The 25,608-nt window shown below is 43.1% G+C and overlaps 1 protein-coding gene across 2 annotated transcripts in view; it reads right to left on the bottom strand.

The window, feature by feature from the left end:
* The window catches only part of OTULINL (OTU deubiquitinase with linear linkage specificity like), a 46,982-nt gene extending 23,076 nt beyond the window's left edge, over window positions 1-23,906 (bottom strand). For both annotated transcript variants that reach the window (XM_075272202.1, XM_075272201.1), the window contains exon 1: window positions 23,636-23,906. In XM_075272202.1, coding sequence (XP_075128303.1) covers window positions 23,636-23,777 — 142 coding nt within the window. In that variant the 5' untranslated portion in view covers window positions 23,778-23,906. The remainder of the gene's footprint in view (window positions 1-23,635) is intronic.
* Window positions 23,907-25,608: the final 1,702 nt, after the last annotated feature.

Here is a 25,608-nt window from a genome sequence, read left to right on the forward strand (position 1 = left end):
CCACAAAAATTAAGACCTCATATGGCTCTGGGAGCGGAGAAATAAAAAAGTTATGGGGTTTAGAAGGAGGGGAGTCAAAAACGAAAAACGAAAATCAAAAAATGCCATCGGCGGGAAAGGGTTAATAGCTCTTTCTCAGATGGTTTTTGGAATGACAATATGCAGCAACCCAGAGTGTCACTGCCTACACTCTTATTATTTTATGTGCCTCTGGTTGTGTTATATGTATGTATTTTGTGTATTTATGTATCTGCAGCTTCTCTCTTGTGTTATCCCTTATGTTGTTCACCCCTTCACCTTCCTAAAACTTGGTTCAGCCAATCACAGGCCACTGGAAGGGGTGTGGAGTCTTAAAGGGGTTTTCTCATCTCCCTGTTTCAGCAGCTTTGTCTGCTGTCTCTTCTTCTCACTTCCTGTATCCCCCTCCCAGCTTGCTGAACAGAACACTATCAAGTATCACAATACTTATTATAATTAATAGAAATCCTATTAATATAATATTATAAATGTGAAAGTTTGTGAGTTTGGATGTTTGTGGGTTTGTGTGTTTGGATGTTTGGATGTTTGTTCCTCAATCACGCAAAACCCGCTCCACCGATTTGGCTGAAATTTTCCACAAACATAGTTACTACACTGGATTGCGCAATAGGCTACTTTTCCTCACAATAGCGCACATACGTTTTTCCCAGGACCCCCACAAAACCCAAACTCACATCACTATCTCTGCAATCTCACACACTTTGGACCATAGCAAGCAACAAAATTCATATTACCCTCTACAGCCTAGCCCCTAACCCCACACAATCACATTTACACATACTTTACCACTTTCACCCTCACCTTAACGATATTCCAGGAGGCTGCCTCTGCAACACTCGCCGCTGCTCTGACGATCCGCGACACCGCCCACCCGGCCACTCCACTGGCAGGAGCATGCGCATGTTAGCCACCTCCTGACCGTCTTTCCAGCACGCCACCATTTTGCCCCTCCACCGTAGGCAGCAGCACCCAAACTACTCTCTCCAGCCTGCCATACTCCCCGACGGCACCCTCACCTCACTGCTGTTCCCCTCTTCATGATCCATTCACCTTCTCTACCTCTCCACGCCAACAACACTGGTAAGTTGCAATAGCATGCTTACATTGCCTCTACTTCGGCCCTCTATACTCCGCTCTATCCTTCCACACAGCACGGACACCTTACGCTCCATAATAATGTCACCAATCATCCTTACTGCCCTCTCCATTTATTTATCCCAAAAACACCTCACAGTGGCTTCAAACCTTACTGCACCCCTTCCCCACATACGCCGTCGGACTATGGCCTAGGCCGCCGGTGTTGCTATGGCAAGCGCCCACCATAGCATAGCCGCCGGCTATTTCGCTGCTACTGATCACGTACATTTCAGGCACTATAGTCCTTGCCAACATACGCCGTAATAGTACGGCGCATGCCGGCAGTTTCACTATGGCAGGCGCCCGGGAGCCGGACGCCGGCCATAATGCTTCACAATGGCTGGCCGGCTATTTCGCTGCTAGCGCTCACATACCATTCAGGCACTGTAGTCTTTGCTGACATACGCCGTTGCAGTACGGCACATGCCGGCGCCTTCGTTATGCATAGTGCTTGCACAATGTTTCACACTCTTTAGAAGCCGCCGTAATGTCCCCTCTTTGTGCCCACACCAAGCGGCGACATTACTTTCTCCGGCCCCCACCCCTTACCTATGCCACGCCTCCGATCTGTCCCCCGCTGCGCGTAAGCATCCTCTTGCTGTTCTCCGCCGCCTACACTGAGCTAGGCTGCAGGCGTCAGGTTGCTATGGCAGCCGCCAGGTCTCCCACGCCTCCCACTCATCTGACTCTGTCCAGGCTTCTGCAGGCTATGCTACATAGCCTGCAATAGCACTGGCACAATTATGCAATGCATTGCAATACATTACTATTGCAATGCATTGCATTAGTCAGCACACCCCCTCCTCTTCAACAACCCTTTTCTTTGGCAACCTGCTATATGCAGCCTGCAAAAGAAATTAGGATTGTTTGCCAATGCATTGCAATTCATTAGCATTGGTCTAATTCATGCAAACCAAAAAAAAAAAAATTACCCACAACACATATAAAAGTTCTTCAATACTGTGAAACACATACTGTACATGTTAGGTATCCCTGTGTCCGAAATCGCCCGCTGTACAAAGCTATACAAATATTTTACCTGGACGCTTAACGCCGTAGCGCCAAACATACTCCAAACCCCAAACCAACGTTTGCCCACTGTTTGCATTATCAGACAAATATCAATACAAATTGATCAAACCAATAGCATTTCTCCAAACATACTACAACTACCGTATTTTGCGGACTATAAGGCGCACTGGACTATAAGGCGCATTACCCATGAGCGACATGAGTCCTGTCTAGGTTCATATATAAGGCGCACCGGACTATAAGGCGCAGCGCTGTCCAGTGTGCCTTATATGTGATTGAAAGCGGCGGCACGCGGACTTTGCCGGCGGCCGCTTAACCCCCCGTGTGCCAGCCGCTTCTATTCATTTCAATGGCACGCTTCCATTGAAATGAATGGAAGCACTCGGCACGCGAGGAGTTAAGCGGCGGCCGCCTGCAAAGTCTGCGTGCCGCTTCCATACATTGCAATGGGAGCGTGCTATTCGAATAGTATTCGCTCATCTCTAACTTCAATTGTAAGAAGTTACAATTGAAGTTAGAGATGAGCGAATACTATTCGAATAGCATCCTCCCATTGCAATGTATGGAAGCGGCAACCTTACCCGTACGTGGATTTACCCACTTCTACAATCACCGCAGACAAAGTCGCGAGTACCAGCTAGTCTAATATAAATGCAGATCAGATAATATGCACATGCTTGTAGAGAATGGACAACTCATTGTTATCTGTTTATTTACATAGAGAGAGAGAACAGATCTTTATCAGCAAATTGCAATTGGCTGAACATCAGAGCTGTAGATAACAGTGAGAGCAGTGAGTGATGTCACTAGTCCTATGTCACAGGTCCATGGTTATGTTAACACTGTGTAAACAATAGGAGGAATAATTTCACATAACAAGAAAACAAAGCAGCATTTCTATATTTAGGAAAAGTCTTCAATTTACATAAGCTACCAGTTTAGATAGGATCTTTGAAATGGGGATACTCCTTTAATGTCACTAACACAGTAAACTGCCCTCTTAGTGGTCCCCATACAATATAATTCCCTCTTAGTAGCCCCATCTCTGAAGCTGTCTCCCTGCCTCTTTCACACTGAGCTGTCTGCAGCAGTCCTCTACATTGTCTTCTCCCTGGCTCAGTGTAACAGACAAACAGCATTGGCCATAGTGTGAATGGCAGAGTAAGGAACTAATGACTCTCTGCTAAATTATTGTATTTAACAATATCAATGTCTACATGTAGTTTATAGGCCCGGTGCTTTTATTTGCATGCATTTGTGATGTGCATGTTATATTTCTATGTATATTGCCACTTTGTGTTGTACTAATAAAGTGTTGAGTGTGTTGTGTAGTTCACTGATAATGGTGACTCATACGACTGCTCTGTCAGGGATCTGACAGCAGGAAATGCTGCTGTGACTCTAGCACAGTCGGAGCAGGCTGTTGCCAGTGACTGATGATTGTGCTGTGAAACTACCACCAAACTGTTACTGTGAACTATACCTGTTTCTGAAACTACCTCAAGTGAAATGCCTGATAACTGTGTCCTGTCAGTCTCTGTATGTTTATTCCAGCCATAACATTGTACTCAGTGAGGCACTAGCTCGTCTGATCCTTGGTTAGTTGGCATAACAATAAGACGTCCAGAATCTGCAAAAGTTGGAGTAGCCTTCAGGAATCCTGGGAAGTGGGAGGAAGTGGAAATAGTAGGATGTGGCTAGTGTCTGTCCGCAGGGTCATTTTAATGCATTGGAGGGCCCTGTGCAAACGTTTTGAAAGTGGACCTCAATGTTCCCCAAAACTTAATTCCCCCTGCCCCCCTCATCCATCAATGTTGCATAAAAAAAAAAGAATACCGCACCATATTCCCATGAACCTGTAGACTCCAATTGTAATATCTGTGGCTCGACGCTCACTGCACTTTCCTGCCGAAGGTTGAATAAGGGTATGTTCACACATCAGTATGCCATCCATCCGTTTGAATTCAGTTTGACACTTCAAAACGGACTGATACACATACTGATTGTATACTGACACCTTTTTATGCTGATAGCAAACACTGTCCATCCCCTAGAGGACAGATAAGGGGATTAAAAGTAGCAATTGTAAACAGAGTAGAGATAAGGAGGACATAAGGACATTTATTATCTCCTTATCTTTACTTTGTAGTACTTTGGAGAACGTTTGCAATCAGCATAAAAAGGTATCAGTATACAATCAGTATGTGCATCAGTCCGTTTGGGGAAGTGTCAAACTGAATTCAAAGGGACGGATGGCATACTGATGTGTGAACACAGCATAATAGCGCATGGAGCTAATGGTATTCAACCTCCATCTGTGTTCTAAGGATAGAAGTGAAATCACTGCCTGCCTCCCAGAATAGCGGGATATCACCCAAAATGTGGGACTATTCCGCTTGATCCGTGCCAGAGGAGGGGGCCCCTGCAACCATAGAGCCTGGTGCAGCTACACCGTGGCACCTATGGTAAAAGCAGCCATGTTTGCTTCCAGCTCTGCGAGTACAGACCATTATGCACTGCGTATAGTCTGACGCTGTCCACCGAGAGGAGCCGCCAGATACCATGTGACATAACTATCTTATAGCACTGAATTTCTTGTGCAAATTAGACCAAGTTTATAATGGTGTAAACTTATGAATTACAACAATTTACTTTGTGTGCCATAAATTCCTGTCATGTATACATATTTGTTTCCTTCATAAGCAAGAGATAATTTGTGTTTTGGCATTGTTCTTACATTGATTGTTTTGCATTTGACAGATATCTCCTATACCTTAGGCTTCTGTCCCAAGCGTACCTGGTTATCTGTGTCATTCACTTCTTGTCATTTACATTAGCAAGTAATAATTCATCAGACACAAGCAATTCCTTTCAGAATCCACGTTAACTCCTGAGATATGAATGGTTTTCATCTAATTCTGTAATATTAACCCCTCAGATGTAAGCAATTTCCAAATCTGCAATAAATCCTTAGACATTGTCAATTCACTTCCAGCTCTGCAATAAACTTTCTGGCAAGTTATTCGAAGAGTATGTAATAAACCCACATAGTTGAGCAATTTTCCGCCAAGTGTGTGATATACAAGAGAATCACCTCTACGGCAACATGCACATAGCACGGATGGCACATGGATGACATTCGTGTTCCGCCTGTAAAAACAGACAGGAATCGGACAGGAATATGATGAGTTTTGCTACAGACCCCATGAACAGGATTGTGAAAATATACGGTCGTGTGTATGAGAACCTAGAAGTGAATGGGTCAGTGTACCACAGCTAGCACACTGACAATGCACATTGGGACCCATCAGGTTTCATCCTGAAAGGAACTGGGGACCCAAGCCGCCGAATCCGAACACAAAATAAATCTTGAGAGGTTCTCCCATCTCTACTAGCTACCCAAAACAGATGGCTTTAATCCATTTTCTTCATTCATTATTAATGGCTTATCCTTAGGACAGACTATAAATATCTGACTGCTGGGTGGCCAAAAACTACCTCTCTGCACAGATAAGCTTATCAGGGTTGCTTCTAGAGATGGGCGAACCTCTCAAGATATGTTTTGTTTCAAGTGTCTCGGGTCCAAGATTAATTTTAGGTCGAACCACAACTTAAATTTGCTTAAAACAGTCTATAACACTGTCTGGGCTCCTAGGAACTTATGTATCCAATTTCATTTACCACTTTCTTGTTTGGTAACATTGTAGCATCTACAGAAATCAAACCCCTGTGCAGGTTCTTATTACCCATTAAAATGGGAACAAGACCAACCTAGAATGAACCCATTGCCTACAGCAGTTCATAGCCGTCTTGAAGGTGCCTATAGGCTTGAGTGTGACCTTACAAAGCATCATCACTTCTTGCAGCCCTTCTGACACTACATATATATTAACACTACCAAAGAAAAAAGGAAGCAGGACACAAATGAGATGTGAAATAAACAATGTATCATAATGTTTTATCGTACCTGTTTTACAATGCAAATTTATATGCGAACAGACAAAGAACAACATGCAAACTTGAAAAACTATCACATGCAAATATCAGCATGTGAATAACTACTATACAAATACATGTCTTTTACAACATTATGCAGAAAGTGTTTTGACAAAATGACCATGGGCATATTGGATATATGGTATCGGCTGTAATCATTTGAATGCAGATCATCATTTGGTAATGAAAATAAGGAACATGCTATTCATGGCCAAACAAGTTTCTCTTTTCCCAAATCCAAAGTAGTAGACAAGATACAAAAAAATGATAAATGTACGGTAATGTTATTATACCACTGATAATTTTTACACTATTAACTTTTTTCTGCTGTTTGCCAGACTATTACATTGCTGAGTGTATAGTTAATGCTAAGTGCCATAACAGTATGGCACCTTTATGCTGAAGGCATAGGAGCTGTGTCTATGGCATGACTTCCAGGTTGTGGCTGTATTTCACAGCCAGGACCAGGGACTAGTTGCAGGATTCAGAAATTACTCCTACTAACCTCAGATGCCAAAATCAATAGGGGGCATTCACATGGAGTAATGCAGCGCTGAATCTGGCACGATAACTCATGTAAGAGTCAGCGCTGCAAAACAGAATCCCATTTACTTCAATGGGTTCCGTTTAACGCGCGTAACACATTGAAATCAATGGGACACTTTGTAACCCATTGAATTCAATGTGTTACGCGTGTTAAATTGAACCCATTAAAGTCAATGGGATTCTGTTTTGCAGTGCTGATTCTTACGCGAGTTATCGTGCCAGAATCAGTGTCACGTTTCTCCGTGTGAATGCCCCCTAAGATTATAGCTTTGGGGTGGTGCAGGGGAACGTGCCTTCACACACACAGACACACACACACGCATACACACACTTCAACCCCTCCGAACTTTATTTTATAAATCTTCTAAAATGGCAGAAAAAATCAGTAAGTGATAAGAGGAGGAGAATGCAAAGTTTTAGCTTGAAACAGTTATCCAAGATTTTTTTAGTGGCTTATCTTTGGGACAGACTATAAATGTCTGATTGCTGGGTGGCCAAAAACTACCTCTCTGCACAGATGAGCTTATCAGGGTTGCTTCTAGAGATGGGCGAACCTCTCAAGATATGTTTTGTTTCAGGTGTCTCGGGTCCAAGATTAATTTCAGGTCGAACCACAACTTAAATTTGCTTAAAACAGTCTATAACACTGTCTGGGCTCCTAGGAACTCATGTATCCAATTTCAAACTCTCTAAAGCAAACACAACCAAATTTATTTCAAAGTTAGAGTAACATATATGTCTATGGAAAAATGGATAGATAGCAGTGGATGCAAATTCTGAGTTTAACCATACACTTTGTTGATTTTACACATTTTAACATTTAAAACATTCTAAAAGGTGCTTGCCGTAGTTTTTAGGCACAAATGGCAGTTATATAAAAAAAAAACACAATGGCTTCATTGAAAAATGAGCCTGTTTTGATGACATGTAAGTAGTATAGGCTTGTTATTTGGGAGAGAAATTTGTGGCTGTGAGCCTAGAAAAAAATAGATGAAGAATTGTCTTTTTAAATTAAAAGCCACCAGAAGTTATGAGAGCGGAATGCGTCTGGCTAGGTTCACACCTGCGCCTCATCTACATTCAGGGTTTTCCTCCCAAAATCCGTTTAAAAAATGCGGAGAGAAAAGTTCTGCAGGAAGTCTATGGGGTCTGTAGGTTTCCCTGGGTAACCACTTTTTAAGCAAATTAGTTTTAGAAATCCAAACGCAGGCGTGTACCTAGTGTCACCAACATAGTTTTGGTATTTGAAGAAGCAGTAGGGTTGTTTATGTCATTTTCTTGTTATTATGACAACAGAATGGCAGTTGCAAGTTGTACCGGCAACTATAGAATTTGAAGAAAAATTTCTGGCACACTGTTAGCTTGGAGCCAAAAAAACACTCTATGGCCAGGGCCCCACGGGACGGAAACGCCGCGATTTGCAAAGCATGGCGTTTTACAGTAAGGGCAAAGTGGATGGGATTCTAGCGAATCCCATGCCTACTCTGCAGTAAAAATGGTTTTGGAAATTGCAGCATGACAATCATACCTATGGAAACTTCGGTGGTTTCCCCATAGGTATAATTATAACAGAAAGTCTGTGGAGGAAACTCTGCAAACTTTCTATCTAAAGTGCTTTAGGAAAAACTATGATGCGTTGCCGCTGTGTTTTTTGCCTCAGTGCTTTTTTGCTGCGAGACATCCCGTGGGGCCTTAGACTACAAAAGCTCCCAAGCTGAAGAAGCGGTGAAAACTGGAAAGGATAAGGGCAGTGTCTGCAACTGAATATGCAAAAATTTCTACAAATAAAGTAGCCCTCACTTTCTGCTCTGACCTAACTCAATTCTCTACTGATCTGACTGCACAGACAGCTGTACGGAAGCAGCAGATAGCATAGACACTAATGTTGCTGGAAGATCAGGAAAATCACAGCAGATGGTGAAATCTCAGAATCAAAATACTCACTGAGACATGGTCCCCAGAATCACTTCAGAAAGTGGCAGGTTGCCAATTTTCTAGGCCAGGAGAGGGCTGCCAACTAAGCAAGGTGATCCTCCAAGAGACAGGGACGTAACAATCATGGTAGCAGGGGGTGCAACCGCGATCGGGCCTAGAGGGCACGCGAACAGCTGAAGATGGCTGGAGCCACGGGCCACCATGATAGCAAAAGCCTTGTTTTTCAACCACTAAACATCTCTTTAATGGAAAGGGGCCCGGCATTATGGGATATCTGTACATGCTAGCGGGCCCCTATACAATAGATGCCTGCTCAGCATGATGATATCATCTCACCCCAAATGACTGCTGAGGCCCAATCACAGGCCACCGCAGTGATATCTGGGGCACGTGACCTCAGCCTCAGGCATAAGAGGACCGAAGAAGAGGCTGAAGCGAGATGGATGGAGCGAAGATGCCGGAGAGTAGTGAGGTAAGGTGAGTATAAGTGTGTGTTATTTTCAGGATAGCCAGAGTCGTGACTTGTGAATATATCCGTGAGAAAGAACATGGCTAAGAAGCTATCATGTGAGATGGTAAGTAAAATATGGAGTATGCTTGTGCCATGTGACCAACAATCAATTTATCTAACTGACAAGTTAGATCTGTAAGGATTGGAGTCAGGGTCAGGCAGTGCAAAGTGACACAGCTGGGAAAGCAACACTGTGCAACTAATGACAAAAGGGGTCGCAGACCCTGCAGCTATAACTATGCTGTAGTATCTGAGATGAGGCAGACCAATGCACTTCCTAATTGAAGTGCGCCTACCACGGCTCCTACACTTCTATCCGGCGGCTAGGATAAGGGTAGAGGAGGCCCTGAAAGTCCTAGGGACTGGAGTCACGGGGGTCACACCTAAACAGAAAGCACAGTGTAACTGCAATGCAAAACAAAAGACTAAACAGCATGGAACCAGGGAGGACCACAAGTCCCAGCAAGACACAGAAGAGAAGGCGAGGTCAGACGAACAAGAGGTCGAGCCAGGAGATATAATAAAGGTACCAAATCAAAAGACAAGGGATAATCACAAATACAAGCCGGGTAAATAAACCAAGAAAACAGACCGAATACAAACAGACAGGGAATCAGACTGAGCAGAGGAACCAGGAACCACAAAGTGAATGGCTGGCAAGGATCCATGCCTGGATGGGGATTAAATAGCAGCAGAGAACACACCTGATGGCTAATGGCATGGAGACTGAAGGCAAGGAAAAGATTAACCCTTAATGACCTAAGCACACCCAATAGAACTCCTAACACGTCTCCCACCTTTATAAAAATGGATAGATACATAATTAGTTATCATATAATAATGATAGACCCCAGATTATTACTGGTCATCAGCCGCCTCTGTTTCTCCCTCCTCCTACACCTCCTTCTTTCAGAGCAGCTAGTCACGTAGAGCTCATGTGCGAGATTTTAATCGCGCTTTACGTGACTCGATGCTCTGGAAGCAGTGAAGATGTGTAGAAGGAGGGATGGTCTTTCAAGAAGGGGATGGTGAGAAACAGAAGTTGCTGATGATGCTGCTGCTCCCTGAAGAGAAATTTGCATAACAAGAAAAATGGGTTAATTAAAAAACAGCTGCGAGGATCAATGAATGACAGGTATGCCTAGAATAGCCTTTCTAAAGCCTATGTAAAGATATGCTTATTTAAAAAATGATCTGGCCAAATAATGTACATTACTGAAACTGGTTTATTGCAATTTACTTTACTGTTGAAGCTTTAGTAATTTCTAATACACACACACATATAATATATATATATATATATATATATATATATATATATATATATATATATATCATTAAATAGATTATTAAAGTTTTCAGTAAGTTACTGAGGTGATCCTTTCGCCTATATAAATCTTCATTTGTTTTTGTTTGTTTTTTTCATTTAAGTATAAGACAGGGCTTGACCTCAGAACACAAAGTTGTACACCCCACTAACTGAGGCAGTGGCACAAGCAAACATGTTTTCACTGCTACTGGTTTTGGTTGTAGAAGTTATGTGCAGTCATCTCCTGTATGGACATTTCTTTGTACATTACCAAATGACAAATCAATGACAAGGAACAAGGTTTAGATATTTAGTCATGGCCTTGTAGACATACATATTGGGACTAGATCAATTATGAAATGATACTCACATGGTAATAACTAGAGATGAGCAAACAGAGTTCGACCAAGTACATGTTCGATCGGATATCAGGCTGTTTGAGATGTTCGATTCCAGTCGAACACCACGTGGCAAACTCACTAAAAAGTTGATTCCACTCCCACCTTCCCTGGCACTTTTTTTGCACCAATAACTGCACAGGGGAGGTGGGACAGGAACTACAACAACAGAGGCATTGAAAAAAATTGGAAAAATCCCGAAATCAGGTGACCTCCACTTTAGACGAATAGTGGATTTCAGATCTGGTTCATATGAGACTGTGAACTATGTGACTGTGAGACAGCGATAGATGTACTGGCAGGGTTAGCTAGGGATTACCTTTACTTAGGTGGGAATGTTACTCAAACAGCTCTTTTGGGCTCTATCTTGTGGCAGCCCATTATATGCTAGTCGGGATCCCTGTCAGCTTGCGTTATGCGGGAGCTGACTTTCCCTCATAGGAAAGCATTGGCCAGCGTTGATTAGACGAATGCCGTACAGTGTGCAGCATTCGGCCAATCAACGCTGGTTCTGCCGGAGGAGGCGGAGTCTAAGATCGGTCCACAGCAGTCTCCATTGTGGTCCGATCTCAGATGTAGCAGAGTTGACAGACCTATGTACATTTCAGATGTAGCAGCATTGACCGCACAGCACTGCTACATCTCAGGAATAGCAGAGTTGACAGAGCTCTGTACATCTAAGATGTAGCAGCACTGACCACACAGCACTGCTACATCTCCGAAATAGCAGAGTTGAGTGGGAGCTGACCTTTCCCCATAGGAAAGCATTGGCCAGCATTCATTGGCCGAATGCCGTACAGTGTACAGTATTCGGCCAATCAACGCTGGTTCTGCCGGAGGAGGCAGGGTCTAAGATCAGCCCACAGCAGTCTGCATTGTGGTCCGATCTCAGATGTAGCAGAGTTGACAGAGCTCTGTACATCTCAGATGTAGCAGCATTGACCGCACAGCACTGCTACATCTCCGGAATAGCAGAGTTGAGTGGGAGCTGACTTTTCCCCATGATCCATAATGACCCCCAAACAGTATAATATGCTCCATAGTGGCCCCCACTCAGTACAATATGATGTTCAGTAGCTCATACACAGTATAATATGCTGCACAGTGACCCCCACACAGTAAAATATGTTGTACAGTGGCGAGGAGACATTCAGGATACTTGCTGTGGGATACAGTGAATCAGCATCTCCGCTGTGTGGCTGCTCTGATCCAGGGTCATAAATTGCAAAACCATATGGCAGTGCATGGCCTTACACCCATGGAATGAGAGTGGAGGAAGAAGTAGATGAGTGGAAGCGACATCTTGCCCTGGTGAAGAGGATGAAGGAGGTGGATGGGCCTATGGTGTTGGAACTGGGCCAGCACAATTGAAGTAGAACTAGCACCTAGCCTTGCAGCGTTTCTGGATTGTGGCTGCTAACGCTCAAAACAGCCCAGCGGGCTGTGAAAGCTATGTATTGTCCTTGTCCATAATTGATGCTCAACATGTTGAAAGTAGTGTGCACCTTTCCCCAGACTGATATATGTCTATGTTTATCAACACATTGCGATATAAAGCAGGGAGAACTTTCCTACAGATATAATGGTAGCTAGGTATCCCCCATTAAGGTTGGGCACATCCCATCAGTTGTTGAGATGCAGTGGAATCTACTAAGTCAAGCGACATTGACTGCACTGCCAGCAGCTTCACCAGGTGCAAGTTAAATGGCACAGTGGCCAGATATATTGCTATTTCCTGGCCACAGATTACCTTATGAATGTGTGATGTTGGCATGGAATAGGAGGTGTAGGAAAAGGAGGAGAAACAGTTGATGATAATGTTGATAAAAACCATGTGCTAATGCTACATGTACATATGGACTGCCTAGCAGGAAGATAACGGGAAGGAAGGGGAGAACAGCCTTACTCACTTGCCCTACCAGTGCTGCTGCCAAGTCTATTTTTCCAAATAAGTGAGCGATGCCTTTTCATATGAAGACATAGAGATGTCATTCCTACATTTTTTTCTACACGCCACAGCTAAGTTTTTGCTTGCAGAAATTGCAAATTGCCATGTATCTATCATTTGGCAATGTACAAAAAAGTTCCCACACGGGAGATGACCACATGTACTTACACCAGTGCCACTACCACTACCTTCCCCCACCCCTTCCTTCTCTGTACCAATAGGTCTTTCCTGGACAGGCTTTTTGGACGTTGAGCCTGCGCGATGGCTAGAATTACCACCATTGTCACCAATCTCTTCATCTGATGTCACCTTTTCACCCAGGTCCTATCCGTAAGAGAATTATCATCTGCAATGTCATCATCATCATCATCATTGTGCTGGCCCAGTTTTTTTTTCTAGCACATGATCATGGCCATACACAACCTCAGAATTTTCACCGACAGATATCCACTAGCTCCCCTGTCAAAATGACTAATAACTTATCAATCTAATGACAGTACCTTGTTGAACACTTACCAAAGATGCCTTACTCATTCTGCATTGCAGCTCTTCAGATCTTCATGAAAATTAGTGTTATATTCTTATGAAATTTATCTGAAAAGGGCTTTAGTCTGAATCTTCTCTTACTTGGACTTGACTCTCTGCTCTAGATAACCACATCAAACTACTGCTCAGCTCCACCTCCACTGCTTGAGTGATGTCTTCCAATTTGTCACACTTCGTCTGCAGTTAGGGACTATTATCTGGAGAAGAGAGTGAAGCTCTTGCAAGAGAAGACATGGTCCCTAAAGCCCTTTTCAGCTAATTTGCATAAAAACAAAATGCTGATTTTCATGAAAATGGAGCTGCATCGCAGAATAAAAAAAGTATAAAAAAAACTTATTTGGAAAGTGTAGAAGCCGCTCTACAAGGTACTGTTCATTAGTTTTATGCTGATTAAACTGCTGATAGACTCCCTTTAAAACAAATATTGATTACAAGCTTGAAGGACAGACACACACCGTCTCATGATATGTATAAATATCCTACTTTATTGTAACAGGGTCCAGCCTGTTATATCACTTTACAGAGAAGACAACACAATAAACGCCATACATGGACCAAATTCCAATGTTGCGCAAAGTCTCACGGCTAGTTCACACGGGGGCAAGGAGGTGGATTTTGACAGTGGATTTCGCCTCAAAATCCGCCTCCATACAATGGTGGTGTATGGAGACCGGTAGCATTCTTTTTTCCGCTAGCGGCATGTTGCTGCTAGTGGAAAAAAGAAGCGAGCTGCTCTTTCTTCAGGCGGATTTCACGGCTCGCGGAGCCGCAGCTTCCGCCTGGCGGCAGCAACCTCCACAGTCGGCCCATTCACTTGAGCCAACTCTGGAGGGGGCAGCCGCGACCACGACGGTCGTGGCAGGCGGGATTTGAGCAGAGAGTGACGCAGCTCCCCGCGTCACTCTCAGTGCCAAAATCCTCCGCACCGCCCCCCATGTGAACGAGCCCTAACAAATGGGCAAACCAGGGGCTCTTGGCTGAGTCATCAGTTAGGCTAGGTTCACATCTACGTTTGGGTTTCTGTTCGGGGAGAGGGGGAGAGAGTGTGCGCTTGCTGTGCTTTCTCTCCATATTTTTCATGCGGAGAGGGGAACAGAATACCCAAAGGTAGTACAAGCGCTGGTGTTAACACAGCATAAGCTTGTTTGAGAGACAAATAGAAACAAATGGTGTTTCACATAATACTATTGTGTAGCCTTTCATTAACATTACCCTGTTGTACTCCTAATACTACTACTAATAATAAGATAATAATAATACTGTAAGCAACATATATTATATAATATATTATGATTACTTATATTATTATATTATATATTATATGTATATTATATACAGCTCTAAGTGACGGTCATTAGCTGACAGGGTACACAAGTTTCGCTGCATCAGGAGCTCTCCTTGTGACACACAGTCTCTTAATAAATATATTCTTTCACTGGAGGTCACTGCTTTGTGGTGGTCATTTTTGGTGCAACCCACCACAATGTCCCAGAGAGATATTTTGTATAGAGCTCCTGCCCTGGAACATGTTTTTTTTATACCTCTTTTAGTTGTCTAATACAAGTTATGCTTTAGGAATCAATGTCCTATTCCTGATATTTACCTGCTGCTTCATGTCCTTCCTTCCCCTTTCCATAGGTAACTAATGTAGGTGCCTTTCAGGTGATATCTCAGTACATTAGCTCACATCAATAATGGTAAATATTTCTTATTAAAAGCCATTTCGTATTGAAGTTTTTAGACAATAAAAAAGCTCTGAAGTGAGGGCAGAAATTGATAGTTTAATAAACTTTTTCTCTGAACACATAACCAGACTGAGAAACACTACACTGTTATTCGAAGACGCCTTCATGTACTGTAGGACAAGATGACTCACCCATGCATGCTTTCACAATGTAAACTACTGCTATTACAGTAATTCTATAAACTATGATGAAATATTATAAGCCATATATGTAAATTGTTGACATAAACTTATTTACCCAGCTGAATACAGTTTATATGAACTGCAAGACAATAAATGACTACAAGTAAGGCTGAGACAAGTGAAAATGTAGTATATCTGTAATGTTTTCTAGTGAACAGCTGGCACTCACCATAGAGTTTTATGTTACTGCAGCTGACTCCATTGTGTCGGTATGGTTATATGAGTTAAAGAGGATTTTTAACCAACTCCAACTTACTGCATCTTTCAATAGGTGCTATTCCAATGATTCTGATTCCAAGAACAATCATTTACATTAGTTTCAGCACAATTTTGCTCTTTGCTGACACATTGGCGGTCCTGAGTTGGATCAGAAAGACAGAGATCACTAACCTGACAGCAGAGAGCATAATTAACAGCAATGATGGTCAGGAATGATGAAGGGGGGTAGCAGCTATTGAAAGATGTAGTCAGACTTGGTGGCAAACTGGATTAAACTGGGCATGCATGGAATTAACACTTGGCCTGTTGACTTTGCACTGCAGCTGCTGCTTACCACATTGACTCATTGTGCAGTGAAAGCTATGTATTGTCCTTGTTCATAATTGTTTCTTCACGTTGGTCGCATGCCTCTTTCCCCAAACTGACATATGAAGGAAAGTCCACCTTCTCTGACACATAGTAATATAACAAAAAAGAAACAGAGACACCGAGCGCTCTAAGTGTAGTATCACTTTTTGAAAGATATCAAGCCTTATATTAAAAGATAAAAATGACCAATATATCCTCTCACCTGGAGGGGTTGTGATATAGTCACAACACCTGTATCCGCATTGTAAGATGAGCCAGGTAAGAGTGGCAGCGGTTCCGTCTGGAAACACCGGATACCCGGGAAAAATGGATGGGATGGAGAAGATCAGGGATCCGCGCTCAAAGGTCGTATTGGAAAAATATAAAGGTCCAAATATACTTGAATTTATATGAAAAAGGTTTTTAATAAAATAAAAATAGTAAGCACAACGCATTTCGGATTATGTAAAATCCTTTTTCAAGTGCAAAAAATCACAGGTCCACGTCGGGCGAGATGCATCTCGCCCGACGTGGACCTGTGATTTTTTGCACTTGAAAAAGGATTTTACATAATCCGAAACGCGTTGTACTTACTGTTTTTATTTTATTAAAAACCTTTTTCATATAAATTCAAGTATATTTGGACCTTTATATTTTTCCAATATGACCTTTGAGCGTGGATCCCTGATCTTCTCCATCCCATACATAGTAATATAAAGCAGGGATAGATTTCCTAGAGAAATAATGGCAGCTAGGTATCCTCCGTTGAGGTTGAGTGCATGCCTTTGGTGAAATACAGTGGAATACACCACAGCACAGCCAGTAACTTGGCCAGGTGCAAATAAGCGTTCAGATGAGAGAGCACATATTACTGACCATTACTGACCAGTATTGATGTGCATAAAGCACTTGGGGTGACACTGAAAACTTCCCATCATCTCCTGAAGCCTCTCTGTATGTTTCTACATGAGTTTCTCCTTCTGTCTCACTCATCTCCACTTTCCACCAGTCTCCATAGTCTTATATTGAGACTGGTGGAGCCTTATATACTTGTGAGCAGACAGTCTGCCTTTGGAGATCATGAAGGAGATTTTAGAGCACACGTCAGTTTAGGAGCATGAAAATAACCTGATAAGTGGTAAAGGAAGGTTTTTTTCTAGGATATGTATTAACAATTACTATAAAATACTACTGATTTATGCAAAGTTTCTTTACAAATCAGTGACCATGTCATCGTGTGGCTAGCTTTAGCTGCTATCCCATTTAGCTTCTGATGTGAACATAACAGATACTAGGTGATAAATATATAGTAAATAGTAAGAAGTAGATTCCACTTTAGTAAATGTGCCTAAAAATGAGTCTAGCTTTAAAATCTCCTTTGTTTTGTGATAAGCTAAGGCTGGCATCCGATGTGGTATAACGTTATAGTAGTTTTGCAATCAATAACTTTCTTAAAGGGATTCTATTATTAAAATCACATTTTTTGTCGATCGCACGTAGGAATAGCCTTAATAAAGGCTATTCTTCTCCTACCTTTAGATGTCTTCTCCATGCCACCATTCGGTAGAAATCCTGGTTTTCGTATGGAAATGAGTTCTCTAGGAGCACCGAGTTCAAACAGCACTGGGGACGTCCCCAATGCTGCGAGAGAAATCTCCAGCGACGCCTCCATCTTCTTCAGGAACAGCCTCACTGCGCGTCTTCTTCTGGAGCTGGGTTCAAACTTCTAGGCCTTGGGCAGAGCTGACTGCGCAAGCCCACAGGCCATAAGAAAATGGCCACTAACAATACTGTAGGCATGCGCAGTCGGCTCTTCCCGAGGCCTAGAAGTGTGGGTATATTATGGCTAGCACTGGAAGACAAGTGCCTAGAGCCATTGTGAAGAATCATTACAGTAAGAGCTCTACTTTTACAACACCAACAATAATTTTTACAAAAAAAACTAGTTCCAGTGTCAGTGTCATACAAATGAGTTATAGGCAACTCGTGTAACAACACATATTAAAGTTCTTTTATTCTCACAGCTAATATGACATGTATTTCTGTATTTCTATCTTAAAGGGTGTGGTGACATTCTGAAACTCATCCAAGTCTGCTGGTTTAATTCTCCATGTTATCTGTTACAGTATGTAGGAAGCGATTACAGATTTTAGTCTTTATCTTTCATCGTCGGCATTCCATACATACATAAAAGTATCATCTACAACTGGTGAAGTAGATTTTATCACTACCGAAGAAAAATGTAGTTTACATAAATGAGAAGATATTTCTAGGTAACTTAGCAAATTGAAATAGTTTATTAGGTTTATGTTATACAATAAATATTATTCATTTGTATTTATATCAGTTCTATAATATACTGTACAGTATTTCTGCTCCTGGAATCTGGACCTGGACTACACTGAAAGGACAATATACCATATAAACAGCCTGTCATGGCAATTTGATTTTTCTACCAGTGCTATGCCTTGTTATTGGATTATTAGATTATGATTATGGTTATATGATAGACCCCAACTTGCTAGCAAAGTGACCCAAACTGCATAACGCATGATCCAGATAAATACGTAAGACACTATTTTTTGGTATTAAATGTCCACAGCTTTATTTAAAACCACATAACTACAACCATCACAATAGAGTCAGATGAGACGTTAGGTAAGTACCTATCTAGAATCTTACTGTACATAGATGAGATTTATATCTATATTTATAGAAATGCTAACTAAATCTAACTAAAACTTAAATTATTACAAAAGAAAAAAAACAAAACCTGAGACTAAAAGTTGAGCAGGTGCCAGTGAGAAATGTATATTACTGACCAGCGCTCAGCACCACAGGACATACAAAAGAAGACGTCTTATGTGTGTACTACAGTAAAAAAAAAAAAAAATCTTTCCTAAAAGCTATCTAAATTTTTTTTCTATATATACATAGATAGAGACTTCTTTCTATGGCCAGGGCATAAGGGGGGCAGTGGTTGGTGTAGAGAGTAAAAGACAGCAAACAGTTATGCCGGAGCCCAGGAGAGGTAACTTGTTTTTTTATGTTTTTCACCTCCTCTGGGCCTCTAATTATTATACTCTTGCCGTGGGCCTATCTACGCTCCTGCTCATGGGTATTTCACCTTCTGCCTTCCAGAGGGCCCCATGCATCCCATATTACATGGCTGGGATACACGGGGCACCCTGCAGTGGAGGTGGCCGTGAGGAGAATCGGGGATTGGTAAATATATAGGGCCATTTAACTACTGGGATTACTCCAGCAGATATTAGCCTATTAAAAAATAAAAGCAGCAGGAGCCCCCTAAGGTCGCAGGCCTTGGCTGCTACAATATTATTTACGCCACTACTCATAGGTATTATAAAAAGCCCAAGCAGAATGATAAGGTGTTCGTTTTATGTGGAACTGGAGAAGAAGGCTTGCATTTCATAGACGGAGATAAGGGAATGGAATCACTGTATCTGTCTATCACACTGTTAGACAAGCAGTGGCATGGACTAGGTTTTCCGGTAAGTTTTCATTTGTACAGTAGCAATTCTTCTCCCATACAGTATAATGCCTCCTCAGTGACTCCCACACAGTATAATGGCTCTTAATGCCATATAAAGTATAATACCCCCACAGAGTAAATGCCCCCATAGTCCCCCCTCAGCCACCCATGTGCCCACTGAGGATTGTACGGGGCCTTCAGGATACTCTTCCTCCTTAATCCAGAATAATTACAGTGGTTGGGAGTAAGACTGATATCCCAAATTCTGTGTCTCTTGTAGCTGCTCTTCCCTGCTGCCTATGCAGGTCAGTTTTGTGCAGCAATCCAGATGGAGGGAACTGGCAATAATAGCATTAATAGCAATAATGGCAATAATGGCAATAATAGTGGCAATAACTAAGTCACCAGATAGGTCGACTGCCCTCAACCAATTTCTTCCAGCATACCTAGGCTGGGCACTGAGCTGGAAGGCCTATGTGCTACCCAATGCTAATGGTAGCATTTGCTCTGGGGTACTTCTGGTTGGAAAGGACTCCTATCTTCTCCTGAGCCAGTGTGATGGTGTTCGGAAGGGGCCTGATGGTAATCCCAGGAATGACTCAGCAGGGAGTGAAAAATAAAAACTTTACTGTGGCAACTGTAAACTGTGAACCAATGCCAGGGCCGGCGTCAGCGCACGGCATAGTCGGGCAAGTGCCGGGGCCCACAGAGCCTCTGGGGGCCCCCCGGCACTTGCCTGTCACGATTTCAGCTCATCGGGGTCCGTCCGCCGATGAGCTGGAATACATACGCGATGCAGGAGCTGTGAGTTCAGCTCCTACTTTAAAGCTCCGGCCTGGCTTGCGTGTGTAGGCGCGATGACGTCATCACGCCTACACACGCAAGCCGGGCCGCAGCTAAGAAGGAGCTGAACTCACAGCTCCTGCTTTAATCGCGTATGTGACTGGAGAGAGGATCGTCGGGGGATCGATGGAAGGTGAGTGATAGAAGGTGAGTGTAAGTGTTTGTTTTGTATTAAATATAAAGGTGGAACATAATGAAGGGGGCCCATGAAACTGGGGGGCAAATGAAGGGGAGGGGGGGAACGGCATGACACTGGAGAACATGAAGGTGGTGGGGAGAGAACGGCATGAAACTGGGAACAAAGATGGAGGGGGCCCAATGAAACTGGGGGGCAAATGAAGGGGAGGGGGGAACGCATGACACTGGGGCAGATGAAGGGGGTGGGGAGAGAACAGCATGACACTGGGGCAGAGACGGGGGACATGAAACTGTGGGCAGATGAAGGGGGAGAACGTGATGAAACTGGGGACACAGATGGAGGGGGGGACATGAAACTGGGGGGCAGAGGAAGGGTGTATATGAAACTGGGGGAGAGATGGAGGGGGGGCATATAATTTACGGGTGACTGTAGGAGGATTGTACTGTGTGGGAGCACATGATAAATGAATGAGAATGGGTGGAATCAACCAAAGTGGGTGGAGCCAAATTTGCCGCAGCGCGCAGAGCGCGCCGCACATTTTGCTCCTCTTTCTTCTCTTTAAAAATTGGGAGGTATGGCGTTGGTGACGCCACACTCCTGCATGACGTCCCTCGCTTCATCTGTGACGCACAGTGTCTCGACTCCCCCACCTCCTTTACAAGGGGGCCCACTGAGGCTCTGTCGCCCAAGGGCCCATAAAAACCTGGAGCCGGCCCTGACCAATGCAACTTCCCAATGGGGGTAGTAGTCTCCTGATTGTTAGATTCGCTCAGACTTGGGGATGAGCGATGCCCATACCTAATAATAGGTAGGTGCATTATTTTCCACTCAACAACTCTACAGCAATCTAGCCTCAGCCAATAAATCGGTCTGAAGGCTGGCAGCTAGTAAGTCCCTTGGGCCTAGATACATTATGAGGTGGGTCCCAGAAAACAGTTCCTGGCACATGGGACTCTTTCACTCCTCCTGGCCTTCAAAGTGTGCAGCAGACAGGCTGATGATCCCTGTCTCAAGGCTGTCTCTAGCAAATCTGTTAGGAACATGTTAGAGCTGGATGGTGACAGTGCCAACAGTCACTGCAAACTAACCAGACTAATAGTCCTGCAGAGACTTGAGTCTCCAAATCCCACCCTATGATTGACCAGAGCTGTACTAAATGAGGGGGTGTCTAACACTGGGGTGAAACCAAGGGTAAACACATAAGGAAAGCTGTGAATATATATATATAATACATACATTTAACAGCCCCCACATTTAACAGCCCCACATATGCGTGAATAGCCTTTAAAAAGACTATACAGGCACCGTAAAAGTTATATTAAACTACCCCCCCAGTTTTAGAATAAAATCCTAAAAAACAATATTATCTACTTACGGATCGTGCACGCTGGGCGGGCATTCAGGGTGCACCGTCTTCTTCATCCCCCCTCTTCTTCCTGCGATGCCCTCCGGTCCCGTCCTCCTCCGGCGCTTGCGAGCGGACACTGATATAAAAAAATGGCCTGGGCGCATGCGCAATAGCCGTAGTAGCAGCCGCATGCTACTGTGCATGCGCCCAGGCCATTTTTTTATATCAGTGTCCGCTCGCGAGCGCCGGAAGAGGATGGGACCAGAGGACATCGGAGAAAGAAGAGGCGTGGAGGAAGATAAAGACACACCCTGAATGCCCGCCTACAGTGCACGATGCGTAAGTAGATAATATTCTTTTTTAGGGTTTTATTTTAAAATGGGGGGGTAGTTTAATATAACATTTACGGTGCCTGAATAGCCTTTTTAAAGGCTATTCACGCATATGTGGGGCTCTATCAGCATGATTTTGCTGATAGAGCCCCTTTAAATGCTTTTTGCTTTTTACTGGACAAGAAGGGTATGCGTTTATGGAAAATTGCACCTACCAATGTAATAAACATATAATTTATATAAGAAAAATATATCACCTTTATTAATCACATTCCAATCACATTTAAAAGGATTTAAAAGGTAGCAATACACATGTAAGATACTGAAAGATACTAAAGCACACAAATCAATACAAAGATGAATCCATAGAAGAGTGTAATTCCTAACAATATGTCTGATCAGTGAGAGTCTGGCAACAGATGCTTTAAGAGGCGGCAGCGCTCAGGTGAGCCATGCTTCAGCTCCACTGACACTTTCATTTGTCACATGGCCGGTTTCTAGATCAGTCTCATTCAAGCACAGCCCCTATACAGTCTTCAGGTGATTAGTGGGGATCTTGGGTGTAGGACCACTATGATCAGTTATTGTAACCGTATCCTAAGTTCATCATTAAATAAGTCCTGGAAAACCCATCTTAAAGAGGACCTTTCATCAGATTGGGCACAGGCAGTTCCATATACTGCTGGAAAGCCGACAGTGCGCTGAATTCAGCACACTGTCGCCTTTCCCGATCTGTGCCCCGGAGTAAAGCGCTATCGGTCCCCCGGTACCGTAGCGCTTTATAGTCAGAAGGGCTTTTCTCACAGTCAGTCCGGAACGTCCGTCTCGCGCTGTACAATGTGAGCGGGGAGGAACGCCCCCTCCCCTCCTGATAATACTCATCTATGAACGAGCTGTGTAAGCAGAGGGAGGAGGCGTTCCTACCAGCTCACACTGTACAGTGCGATAGGCGCTGCTGTGGAGAAGGACGTACCTGACAGACTGTCAGAAACGCCCTTCTAACTGTAAAGCGCTACGGTACCGGGACCGATAGCGCTTTACCCGGGGCGCAAATCGGGAAAGCCGATAGTGTGTTGAATTCAGCGCACTGTCGGCTTTCCAGCAGTATATAGAACTGCCTGTGCCCAATCTGATGAAAGGTCCTCTTTAAATCCTTTTAATTTTACTATAACAGTCCTTTTATTCTGAAGTTTATTCTGAATAATGCAATAATTTAATATGTAGTAGTAAAAGCAGCTGTAAATATTTAAAGTAGGAATAAGTGTATAAAAGTTATAAATTTTTTCCTCCTGAGGTTATGTGAAGACAATCTTGTGCTAAAGAAGATAAGAACCTAGACTAGGTACAGAAATCTTTGCTACATTTCAATGATAAACATCAGAACACTTAATATTATATTTACTACTTTAAGTCAGCCTTTGTTTTATATTCCAAGAATAAATCAGCCTGTCTGGATGGCAAATTCATGAGATAACTAATGGAATTTTCACTTAGTCTAGATAAGTCCTCTGCAGATTTACAAATATTCACTTAACTCTATGAAATATAAAGAGAGCATAAAGCGCTGAAGACAATTTATATCTTCTCACCTGTTGATGTGCTTGAATGATGGGTGTGGAGCTCGTGCTGTTCTTGTCTACACTGGTGCTCGGCTAGAGAGCCTGGTGCAGTGTGATGGCGACGAAAGGGCACCTCTCTATAGTAACTGTCCACTTTATTAGACATAGCCATGGCAGTGATGACTGAATAGACACGGATGATCTTAGTAAGTCAGGCTGATGTAGTTACTTTGAGAATGAATTTACGTATTCTTGTTCTCAGTCCTCTCCTACAGTACAAGCAGCAAAATAAGTGCAGAGAGCGAACTTCCTACTGGTATTTTCTCTTCACTCCTTACGTGCTTTTGTTTTGCTTCGAAAGCCAATGGCAAGGTGATGGGCTGGCTCTGTTTGTGCAACGCCCTATAATTATGTCCACTTTTTACTCTTGATACTGTAAAGAACAAGTTATCTGGCAGGAAGCTGCAGCCGAGCTGATTAGGAACTGCACGTTCATTTTCCTGGCAAGGATCACAGGGCTTGTTAAATCATGACTGTTACTGCTTGCTGGATGTGCGTGCAGAGACGCTTTGTGCCAGCACATTTATGAGTGTAACAAAAGCACATTGCTAACATGTTATGGAGCTTAATATTAAATATCATGTCTAGCAAATATTATATACTTATGCAGGGGCAGTCACTGACAGCAAATGAGACCTGTGCAAGATGATGTGTATCTGGGCCTTCCTTCCTCTATTACTCTTCCAAATGTACAATACACACATATATAAAATTCACACATACACATGCATATACATATTGTAATACACATTGGTGGGATTCAACTTAACAACAGGCTCTGTGGGGATGCAGCAGAAGGAATAATATAATTCAAGTCCATGTCCTTCTTGTTTATAACGGTGCCTCACCTAGACTATTCCCCACATTAATGTTCCCCTTATAGGAATTATATCCTCTGTTGTTATAAGTATGTTCTGTATGTTCTGTTCTGCTTACTTATTCTGCTTTGTCTGCCTAGCAACAGTGAGGTAGTAATGGAGGAGGAGCTGAGCTGAGGGGGAGGAGTGGTTAGACAGGGAGCCATGATGGAGCATGGAATAAAGTGTTCTGATCTACAAGAGTAACCATCTCATAGTGGACTTATTCCAGAAGACCTCCATCCTCACTACAACACTACAATTGGCGACAAGGATTAAGAATAATCAGCTAAAGGTATTTCACTGCTACAGAAAACTGTGTACAAGACTGCAATCCTAGCACCAGCCATGGCCTGCTTACCCTCCTTTGCTGTATTTGATGTGCACCAGCCCCAAGCAAACTTAGCAGCATGCTGGAATAAATGGCTGAAACGCTTTGAGATATTCCTGCAAGCAATGAACATTACTGACAATGCAAGAAAGAAAGCCATGTTATTACACTATGCAGGGGAGCAAGTCTATGATATCTTCACAACTCTGCCCAATACAGGGGAGGACAGTGACTATGAGCTAAGCAAAGCAGCATTAACTAAGCATTTCTCTCCATACATAAATGCAGCTTTTGAAATTTTCAAGTTTAGACAGTCAAAACAGTCAGCAACAGAAACCATTGATGAATATCATGTCCGCTTAAGACAACTTGCAGCTTACTGTGAATTTGCAGATATAGACAAGGAAATTCTGATGCAAATCATACAAGGTGGTGTGTCCTCTAAGTTAAGGAGACAAGCACTCAGAGATCCCACCATGACTTTAACAAAGCTACTGGACATTGCACGTATTCATGATGCAGCAGAGAATCAAGCTAAACTTATAGAGAACACAGACTGTATACCAGAGCAGCCATCTTCTGTAGCAAAGCTCACTCAGAAGCCACATGTGCCTCACACACAGGCTGCAGCCTGCTACAACTGTGGAGGTCCTTATCCTCATCAGAAACCATGCCCAGCAAAGGGAGGAACTTGTCATAACTGTGGGAAACAAAATCACTTTGCAAAAGTCTGCAGATCAAAATCACAATCTTCT

The sequence above is a fragment of the Leptodactylus fuscus genome, chromosome 4, assembly GCF_031893055.1.
Source record: "Leptodactylus fuscus isolate aLepFus1 chromosome 4, aLepFus1.hap2, whole genome shotgun sequence".
Classification (NCBI taxonomy): Eukaryota; Metazoa; Chordata; class Amphibia; order Anura; family Leptodactylidae; genus Leptodactylus; species Leptodactylus fuscus.